Source organism: Limulus polyphemus, unplaced genomic scaffold (assembly GCF_000517525.1).
Source record: "Limulus polyphemus unplaced genomic scaffold, Limulus_polyphemus-2.1.2 Scaffold1315, whole genome shotgun sequence".
In the NCBI taxonomy this organism is placed as follows: domain Eukaryota; kingdom Metazoa; phylum Arthropoda; class Merostomata; order Xiphosura; family Limulidae; genus Limulus; species Limulus polyphemus.
In genome coordinates, this window is record NW_013666925.1 from 133,447 (window position 1) to 144,844 (window position 11,398).

The 11,398-nt window shown below is 33.0% G+C and overlaps 1 protein-coding gene across 2 annotated transcripts in view; it reads left to right on the forward strand.

Moving 5' to 3' along the window:
* Window positions 1-11,142, forward strand: part of LOC106463066 (lipoma-preferred partner homolog) — an 18,405-nt gene extending 7,263 nt beyond the window's left edge. Inside the window, exons 3-11 of one of the 2 annotated variants that reach the window (XR_002611404.1) lie at window positions 4,834-4,918; window positions 4,980-5,118; window positions 5,601-5,835; window positions 6,454-6,555; window positions 6,973-7,040; window positions 7,469-7,516; window positions 9,326-9,461; window positions 9,710-9,830; window positions 10,761-10,911. Coding sequence is in view for 1 of the 2 variants with exons in the window: in XM_022390473.1 (XP_022246181.1) it covers window positions 4,834-4,918; window positions 4,980-5,118; window positions 5,601-5,835; window positions 6,454-6,555; window positions 6,973-7,040; window positions 7,469-7,516; window positions 9,326-9,456; window positions 9,710-9,830; window positions 10,761-10,892 (1,061 nt within the window). In the remaining variant the exon portion in view is untranslated. Of the gene's footprint in view, window positions 1-4,833; window positions 4,919-4,979; window positions 5,119-5,600; window positions 5,836-6,453; window positions 6,556-6,972; window positions 7,041-7,468; window positions 7,517-9,325; window positions 9,462-9,709; window positions 9,831-10,760 lie in introns of both variants that reach the window. The other variant, XM_022390473.1, reaches the window with a different exon arrangement.
* The last annotated feature ends 256 nt before the right edge of the window (window positions 11,143-11,398 follow it).

An 11,398-nucleotide genomic window follows, 5' to 3' on the forward strand; every position in this document is an offset into this window, starting at 1 on the left:
ACAAACAAACAAACAAACAATCTCGGAGTCTTCGTGTAGCTTTGCGCGAAATTCAAACCAAACCTCAGTAATAAACTGAATACTCGTATATTACCGAGAGAGAACGCGACTCCACTTCCTCATAAATTAAGCAGCAGTGGATGGCACACTTCAATTATGCAGTAGTAAAACTACGTGACACTTATTGAAAGGTCACTCAAAATTTACGTCATCACTTGCCTAAATTTTATTTCTCGAGTTATAGCTGTCATAGTGCATTCAAGAATAAAATCCGAGTAACAGTTTCGAAAGTACAAATGGTGACGTATTTACGTCTGTGTTATTTTCGAATTACTATATCTCTAACCGCACTACATAGTAACAACTTTGACTTTTGTAACGCATTTCACACTCCTATCCTGCCCCCCAGTGTCACAGCGGTATGTCTGCGGACTTACAACGCTAGCATCCGGGTTTCGATACCCGTGGTGGGCAGAGCACAGATAGCCCTTGTGTAGCTTTGTGCATAATTAAAAACAAACACTCCTATCCAGCCAACCTTCGTTGTATTTTATGTAAATGATAAACATTTTGTAAAATGTGTACGTTTTAAATACACAGTGTAGCTCTAGAAAGGCATTTTGTCGAGTGTTTTTATACCATATCCGTGTGTTTTACTTTTAACTACATGCTCTTGAGACAAAACGGTTGCACTGTGCCTGATGCCAGCTCCTACGAGAGAGTGACTCCATGCATACTGAATGATTTGATAGAGCTCTATCAGTGAACATAGGAGATCGCAAACAGTCAATGTTTGGTGACTTTAACTATGAAGTCGCTCGTTATTGTTATTAAGTATTCATGTTGGATAACTGTCTTGACATTTTAAAATTAATACTTACTTTTGTTTTCTTTCTTAAAGGACTTAAGATTATTGTAAGAAAAGAAACAACAATGAGATATCTATGTTTGAAGTTCATCGACTGTGTGGTGAGAGAAAATTACCAGCTTCAGTTTTAAACAAAGTAAAAGTGGGTCGTGTAGTAAGGGTTAGCTTGGGACACGCGCGCGCGAATGCTTTTTTAGATAGATAAATAAAATATTTCATTATTTGGTTGTATTTTGTACTTAATAAAACACTGAGGTATATTTAATTCACAAGTAACAGAATTTTTCATTATAGTAGGTTTTTTATATTTATTTAAAACAATTTCAGGCAAACGTTTAGGAGGGGGGAGTTGTGTGTCAGAAACGAAACGTCATTGTAACGTGTTTTTGGCGCTGTTTGACTTTTAACTTAATATTTACTAAAACGCACACAATACATCAATCACAACACATGGAAACCAAACTCTTAAATCATAAACACCATCAAAGAACAAATACAACCGAGTAAAATATATATTAATATAAATAACCCACAAATTATAACGAAAATCAACTCTTGCGCTTACAAACACCATACGAAATGAGGTGAAAATAAATGATAAAGGTAATTGTGGCGATTTGTGTTTTCAATTGAATTTAAAATTGGACCCAGCCGGTTTCTTGACACAACTCAAGATATATTAAAATTGGCCAAGACAATAAAATCGAACATCAACAATCAAAATCCTGATTCGTTTGAAACACTTCTTAAAACGCAAATGAAATCTATAAAGATGCATTCTTCAACAATAAACACTTTTTAGAAACAATATCTCACTCTTTACACTGTTTTCCATCAACTCTCAATGACACTAATTAGCCTTACTAACTGCCCAGGCAAAAACTATTGAAAGAAAAAAATTATAAACAGTATTTTAAATAACTCGCAAATTCAAAATGGATCTAGAAATCTCGGACGAATTGCAGATCGTTTAATCAGGATTAGAGAAACGATCATTTATAGCTTTTAATAACAATTATTGCACTGTTGTTTTCTAGAGGTATAAAAATAAAACCTTTGATAGGCCTAATTGTGTGTTTCAAATGTAACTACTGCGGTGTATCATCCGCAGGCTTTTGGATGAGAAATTTAAGGTAAACGTGGAAGACTCGTAATAGGTTAATTTTTCGGTGTTATAATAATTTCGTTACGGTTGACTTGATGGTCTGGAAGAGTTACTCAAATACATCCATAGCTTCCACAAACCTTCAACCTCGTCTAAACTCGACAGAAGATTGGCAGTGTGCATGCACACGCATCCTTGAAAGTGTTTGAAATTGAGAATGGAATTTCAAGGGCTTATTTTTTTGCAAAAGTACTTGAAAATATTATAATAGCTGAATTTATTTTAATATTTCATTCACTGCACAAATCTATGGTTCATGTCGAATCCATGGACTTTTTTAAGCATTCTCAGAACGTTTTTCAAGCACTTTTTGGAAGCTAGAATTTACATCAAAATCAATCGGATTTCACAATACAGGAATGTAGACTAAAAAAGAAAGGAAAGACTATTTATTGCACTCAATTCCGTATTAAAGTTAGATATATCGATATGTGTTGTATGTTAAATAAACTACGTAATCTACTGTTGACAACAGGACTTCAAACATTAATAGCTCGTCTCCAAATTGTGTTTAACGTTATTATGTATTAGTCCAGGCGAATCCTGGGTTAGATCAAAATAATTTAGCTGAAGTGGCTACCCGGAAAAGGTTCCCATGAAAGGTATACTTTGTGTGAGCGTTTACCAATTTTTGAAGATTTATTAAAACAAACGACTTTGGTTATTGTGTATACCCTTAATTGAATATAGCAGCACAGCCTGGATAAATGTTGTAACAAAAAATGAAATAAAATTCACTACCTTGCACAGCCTGCAAAAGTATCCAGAAAGACATCCAGGATATTCTTATGTAGTCATGTAAAACTTCAGACTTCTACAGTGTTCAGTAAATTACTTCAAGAAAGACTTCAACAAAAACAGATAGCTATTTCTTACCTGATCGAAATGAGAATAGTTACCTATCCCACTTAAGCATCTGTTCAAATTTCCTAATGTTACGTAACAAAAGCTTTAATATTTATATTCTTATAATTTGACTGTTTGTGATATTAACAAGTATAAATTGTACATTGACAAGTGAAAGCGAGATTAAAACCACGTGTTCTAATTGTATCTATCCACGGATGGTAGAGAAGGGGCTACTGGCTTATGCAGGGGGTGTGTAAGTTATATTAACTACTTCGAAAACGCTAATCAGCAAGTCGTATGACAGCTACAGCCAATATAAAATCTCGGTTGAAGGGAATGTATCGGAAATACACTTTGACATTGTGTGGAGTTTTGCAGGTAATTTGATGCCACTGAAAATTGATTGCTTTTGGGAAGGTATGTAACATCCTTTTTTTCAAAAGCAAAATATGCATATATTGATATCATAAAGATGAGTTCAAATCATGTATTTAGAATTTAAAGGATGAGGATATACATTTGACCTAATGACATTGATATATAAAGAGGAATGGATTAAGTTGGGGCACCAGGACTATCTAGAAAATGACCTGAAACAAGTTCCACCCCATCTGTGATAAGAAACATGTTGTGTTTTGTAACAGGTGAGATTCTACAAACAGAAAGATAAGTGGCAAAAGCTGTCCATGTGTCATAGACAAAAATATGCAACATAATCATGAAGAATCTTCATCTAGAAAAGTGACAGAATTCACATGTGTACAAGTTGCTTCAATGACATATCCATTCAACTGTTGCATACTAGAAGCAGCTAGAAATTGAAACATGTATCAAAGAACTACTGGTCTTGTCTCTGATTGCAGCACTGATGGATTTCTGTGTGATCAGACTGTTAAAACAGGCATTGGAAAGCTGTTATTATAATGTAGATGGATAATGGAAAGTAAACATGGTGTATTTGTGTGCATTGGACATAAGAACCTTACAATGGAGTCTTTTTTTTTTTTGTCAATGGAATTTATGCAGCAGAGCTACTGTCTCAAGGTGGATGATTGTTAGATAGAGAATGACCATATGTGGTAGCATATACTGTAATGACACTGTAATATACTGTAAGACTCCAAAATCATTCTGATATAGGTTACTCAACCTTCTGTAGAAGTATCAGTAGACTTTAATAGCCTTTTTATTCCTAATGGCTGCATAGGAGTAATACTTGTATCCATGAGTTTACACTGTTGAAGGAAGTGTTCAATCGGTGCACCTAACCCTCCTAAGTGATCCAACATCTTGGACTGGTACAGAATAAATGAGGAATTGGAAATGTACAACTTGTTTGTTATTGTCGTAGTACTTAATGTTAGGAGCTAAATATGTGCCATACGTAAGTGGCATATCTTGTAATATCATTTGAAATGCATCTGTTGGAAACCTGAAGTTATGGGAGAAAGTAAAGACGAATGTATAAAAGTGTCATCCTCATTATATCTGCTACATTCAATGTCATTCCTAGGAGCTTAAAGGATTCTGGGCTTGGGCCCATAGGTATGGGAATGTTCAGCATTTCGGTATGACATCGATCTTAGTTTTTTATTCAGATTTTTCAAGACACCAGCTGGGGATTTGGGGCATGGGCCCAATGTGCCAGTGCCTAGTGATGCCTCTGGTTATATCCAATGCTAACAAGGCCATGGCTCATCAGACTGGATGACAGTAGTGGTAATATTACTTTTCTCTTCTATTCTTGGTTAAAAAAAAAAAACTGTCACTTTGAACAACTTCATTATATAGTTTCACGTGTTTTATAGGTGTTATAAATATGTAGCCGATATTACTATTTAAAATAAGCATAAAGACATTTTCATGTTATTTACAGTGTGACTATCTAGATGAGTATTCATGAATGTTACTTAATTATTTAAATCTTTCTTAATTTTGCATTATTTTACAGTGGGCAGACCATTGTATTCTTCCTATAGTACTCTTTCCACTGATGACGAACTTCCACCTCCACCACCACCACCACAGACAACAAGGTATTCTCCTCCCAGCAGTTATGCATTCCCTCCTCCACCACCACTACCACCACAGACAATGATATTCTCCTCCCAGCAGTTATGCATTCCCTCCTCCGCCACCACTACCACCACAGAGAACAAGGTATTCTCCTCCCAGCAGTTATGCATTCCCTCCTCCACCACCTCCTCCAGAAGAGCATCAACTTCAGTCTCCAATGGTAAGAAGCCCACATCTTATTTTATGTTTTTAAATTATCTTAAGCTCCACAGTTAGCGTTTTGTAGAAAAGCAACATTCCATTTCTTGAAAAGGCATCATAATTTGTAAATGTATAATAAAATAAGGATTGAGTGATAGATTCATGTACTTAAATGAGACATTGGTTTCAGGAAAAGATGTTGTAAAAATCCTACAGTATCAATTACCAATGTAATAATTATGTAATATTTTTATATCTTCTTAAATTAATGTTTTTTAAAAGATTAATGCTTAATGTGTTTAGTTGAAATAATGTTCCTACTATTACTTCTTAAAAACTGTATATTTGAATTACTACTTACTTCTTTGAAGTTTTTCTTTTATGTAATTTAAATCTAACTTGGGTTTAGAATATTTCTTCATTGAATGTGTATTATCATTAACAATAATAATTTCATAATATGAAATACTGCAAGCTATAAATAGGCTTAAAATCTTCCAGAGAACTTATGATACGGGTCCAATGTACAACCCCATCGTTCCTAGACCAGCCAACAGTCAAATGCCTTCTAAGTCACTGCTCTATTCCGACCATCACCATGAAAGGAAGCCAGCCACTGGAATGATGACCCAACCTTTGGAAGGAGGACCATCCACTGGACAAAAAGTTCAGATTGACGATCTGACAGACCTTCTGGTACGAAGCATGGAAAATTCAAGTGATCCTGATTTTTTAGGTCAATATTTTAAATATATTTTTTACCTACTCAGTTTTTTTCTATTAAACTTAATAGGCTTAACTTTTCATTTTGGTAATAAGCATTATGTAGGATTAACTTGTTCTCCCTTGTTTCCGAGGAAAGACTGATACAGAGATAAGTGATTCTTCTTTGCTTGGATTAAGTTATTGTAATGAATTGCACTGTAGCAAGCTCATGTGCAAGACTCAAGTTATTTTAAAGATGTTACATTCACACTTCTAAGTATGTGGCTTGTTATGCCACTAATAACAACTGATTAAGCATTAAAGCCATGAGTTTTTTTTTTTCTGTTATCCATTGAACTTTTCATTTGAAGCATTATGGGAAAAATCTATTGATGTTCTGCTAAAGTTTCATTCATCCTAATGGGATCATTGAGAGTTTAAGGTTGTTTTTTTTTTCTTAAATCTTCTACGTACAATAAAAAATTATAATTCTGTGTCTTTTAACCAATTTTAAGAAACAACAGTTATTTATAGATTAACTTGCGTCTTTATTGTGTATGTTCAATAATACAGTGATTGGAAGCGCTTCAATACTATTCTGATTCGTATAATTTAGTATTATTGAAAATATCTTGCTCTTTTTGCCTAGGAATTTGTTACAAATGTGGTGAAAACGTGCTTGGAGCAGAAGGTGGTTGTACAGCAATGAGTCAAATTTACCATAGGCATTGCTTCACTTGCCATGTTTGCCGTAAGTGATATTCTTTCACCTGTGACAATGCCAAAAACGTATGATGCTTTATTTTAATGTACTTTCATAGATTTAATGACTCTTTCTTTCTTGGTTTATAGTATTAAATTATGTAGCACTCAATTTAATAAAAAAAAAAATAATAATAATAGGAATCTAGATAAAACTGGATTAAATCCATGGTTCCAGCGAGTTCTATTCTAGAAGACTGTAAAGAAATGATGGACAAGGTTGAAAGGAACAAATGCTGAACAATTTTTATTGTGAATTTTAGACTTCAATTTCATGCAGTAACACCTTTTTTTTCCTAACTATCTTTTTGTTTTAAGGAAGTAATAGGTTACTTTAGGATCTGTTGTAAATTGTCGTGAACCATAATAACTGTTAATTTTGACAAAACAATTTTTATATTTTCAGATAAGGAACTGCAAGGAAAATCATTTTATATAGTGGATGGGAACCCACACTGTGAAGAAGATTACTTGGTGAGTTGGAATTAGTTAAATAAAGTGATTTCAAACTTTGCTATTACTGCCCATTCCCCAGTACTTGTGTCTTCCCATCATATATGTCAGTGATCTCGGAAACAAACGCTCAAATGATAAGAGTATCTCAAGATATTTCCAACCAAATATAAACGTTATTCTCCCATCTGTATTTACCTTTTTTGATGATAAGAATCAAAATAATTGTAATATTATGGAGTGTTTTAATTAATAAACTTTAGAGTAGGTGTTAATTAAAACAACTACAAATCCTGAAATCATAATTTATATAACACAGTTTCTTGTATATTTGGCTTGGTTACTTAACCCATCTGTTTTCTTATGCCTTTTTTTTTTCATTTTTAGTATTAGTGTAGATAGACATAACTGTTTTTCAGTCAATCGTATTTTGATTTATATTTTTACAGAATTCTCTTGAAAAGTGCTATGTCTGTGGAAATCCCATTTGTGAAAGGGCAAGTTTATTTTGTTTATATGCTTATAATTTTCAGTTTGTAATGAAACTTGTTGAATTTAAAATAACTAAAACACATTAAATAACAAAAATAATAAACAAATTTACAATGTTCTGCTGAATAAAATTATTTCAGCAGTACCCTCTTTACATGATTTTTAATAAAACTTTAGATCATGCAGTTGGCCTTTATCTATAAAATATTATACTAATTTTTACTTAAGTTTCTGTTAAAACTATCTTGCTAAACATTTTTGTTAAAAGGACAATGTCGTACAGATTAATGTACAAAACACAATGCTTTGTTGTTTTTTTTTCCCTAAGATTGAAACACAAACTTAATTGTCTTGTAATTAAGAGAATGGCTAAACTTAACATTTATATACATAAAAAGGAAATGGCCAGATTTTGAAATAAACCATCAGAAGTTTGTTTTACTAATGGCTTTATGATACCTCACTATTCAGATGTACTGATGCCCAACAGAGGTTTTAAAGTTGCCTGCAAAATGAAGATTCAGGAAATGTACTGCAGATAATAATTTCAAACTTGAACAGCAAAGGAAAGAAACATGCACAAACACACAAATAAATATTTATTCAATAATTTTTTATCATGTCTATTTGCAACTGAGTCTGGCTTCTAGTTAGCAAAAGGTTAAAGTGAATTACACCAAACTCAAATGCTGCACACATCACTGATTTATTACAAATAACGTTTAGAAGGTAAATACTTCTTTTGTTTTGTTTTTTCTCCTAACTCGTACCAATTTGTACAAGTATCTGCACTATCCTTTGGTCTTGCCTCAGGGGTACAGACACAGATCAAGATCCCAATAGATTTCTAGCTGTTGGCATATTTAACATTTACGTAAATAAAAAGAACAGTTCATATATAATATGTTTAATAATTTTCAACATTCTGTTGGCAAGGGTGTCGTACTAACTGTAGAACACCTAACTGAAAAATTTACCTGAATATTTGTGACTAAAGATATACTGCAAACTAGTTGTGGAAGGTTGAAATCTTGGTCATTATACCCATAATAGCATTAAATCTTCCATTTGTTGGTCTTGTATGGCAACTTGCATATACATATTTCATGCACTGTTAGTGAAGACAGCATTTCTTACACAAATGCTTAAACTACTGTTTAAGAGAATCTTCTATAACAAGGAATGCTTAAAGATAGGGGAATAATTTGCTATGTGGGGCATTTACCCCTGTAGACTTTAGTTTGCCCTCTCTCCAGCTTTACAGGATATAACGATCGCATATTAGATGATTAAAGTTTTCTTCATAAATAAACAAAAGTACAGAGAATATTCCACATACTAACGAATCATTAACCCTCCTGTCGAGTATTATTCTGAAATTACCAACTACGTGATTCTTTTTTTAAAAGTAGTTTTAAAATAATTTGTATTTTATAATCAAAGTAATCAGTTTACTGTTATGAACAACTTTAACGCTCCCAAATATATGTATATTTCAGTTGTACAAGACTTTGAACTTTATTGAATGATCCATTACTATTTTATCAAAATGTATATGTTCGTAATATAATTGGACAAAACAAAGTTAAGGAAAATTCAATTCTCACTTTTATAATTGTTTTATTTTTGTAATTTACATAAAACTGCTTGTAGTTAGCTGCAAAGTTTGTGACTTAAGAGTTCGTAATGGATGTAAAATATAGATACCCTCTTAGGTTACTCTTAAATACTGCGAAGAAATAAAATTATGTGGCCCAAAATGACATATGTAAGAAGTTTATAATTCATAATTTTAATTCTTTATTTTTATGTAGATCTTACGAGCTACTGGCAATCCATATCATCCAGAGTGTTTTAAGTGTGTAGTTTGTGGGAAGTGTCTTGACAGTGTCCCATTCACAGTAGATGCTACCAACCAGATTTACTGCATTGATGATTTTCACAAGTAAAGTATCTGTTTCTTCTAGAGTCAAGTAAATATTTCTGAAAGTTTCTTGTGGTCTTCTCAGATTCTGAAGATGAGTTTCACTATTAATTTTATTTTTTTATCTCAGTTTTTAACTTAATTTGTTGTGTATAGAATGTTATTTACTAGTTCAGGAAATTCGAGTTTATTGATTCTTTTAACCTTAGTCATTTGTTTTTCTAACCTTCAAGAAATGGATACCCACTTTAATTAGCTAGTATGACTTTTGCAGAAAATTTGCTCCTAGATGTTGTGTGTGTAAACAACCAATCATGCCCGAACCAGACCTGCAAGAGACGGTCAGAGTTGTGGCCTTGGACAGAAGTTTTCACGTAGACTGTTACAGATGCGAGGTAAGTTACACTACACTGCACTTACATTTGATCTTGAAAATGTTAATGGACTGCTTCATATTGTGAGCAGAAAAGATTAGACGAGAAAATAACCTACAGGATCAAGAAGGATTCTTTAAGATGGTTAAAGTAAGTTTATTGAAACTTTCACCATTGTAAGAAACAACAGACTAGTGGTGACTGCAAAATGTCACTTGTTTGAGGAGACTTATTACGGGTCACCTACAGTTGTTATTCAACAAAGCATTGTACTTTAGTTATTAAAAGTACCATTTTGGCTCCTGGAGATGCATTTGTTACAAGAATTAGCCATTACCTTGAGCAAACATCTGTAGACAGATACTATCTGGACATTCAGGAATCTGACAGGCTAGAGTAGAGAAAACGGGGGGCCTGTGGTCAGCTACGATTATAAGGCGACTAGGAATTTTACAGCCTAGTTATTATTCAAAAAACATCGCATTATTATCAGGCGAATATGGTAATACAAAATGTTATGGAATTCCCATAATGCTATTCCATAACCTAGATTCTTCAAGAAGATTTGAAGTGAAAGTTATAAGGCTCACTTATTTTACAATTCTATAATATTTATTTGTGTCTGTTCATGACATTTGAATGTGATTATTTTGAATTATAGTTATGACACGTAATCAACAAACCATACATGGATATTTTTCAAGTATGTTCGACACAGACAGACAGACATAGAGCTAATTTATGACAATCGTTATTACATGGTTTAAACAACTTTCCACGATGGGTTATAACTGTTATGTTTTTCTTTATGAATTTCCTCCTACATTATTATGTACTTCGATTGGTCATTTTGATTCTTTGATCAAGTTTCCTTATTTAAATTTCAAAATAAACTTAAGAAAATCCTCAAATAACAGTAATGTTTACTATTTAATCTTCTCGTTTCTGAAGGATTGCAACATTTTGCTGTCATCAGAAGCTGAAGGCTATGGTTGTTATCCTTTGGATGATCACATTTTGTGCAAAAACTGCAATGCCAAACGTGTCCAAACCCTGACTTCTCGGACAACAACAGAACTTTAGCCCATCTACAGTACACAATCTTCCTCAAGAAAAAGTCTACTACTACTATGTTATTAATCTGTTATCCAACAGTTTAAAATTTGGTTAATGAAAATAAATACAGGTTCATAATCTTTAAGACTGTTTTGAAAATGTTATTGTATTAGCGATGAGTTTTGTGAATAAAGATCTCTATATAATACAAAGATTGTAACAACAGAAAGTGGTTTGTCTATAAAATAAATTTTATATTTACTTTTAGAAATGAAAAGATTTGTTTTGTTGTTTTTAAAATAACAAGGTCTGTAAACCTTCATAGGGTTACGGACAAGTGGAACTGCTGTTATAAGGAACCCCAACAGCAACTTGTAGGTTTTAGTGTATATGAATAATTGACATGTAAATTAATTAATTAACTCTCTCTCTCTCACACACACACACACACACACACACACACACACACACACACACACACACACACACACACACACACACACACACACACACACACACACACACACACACAC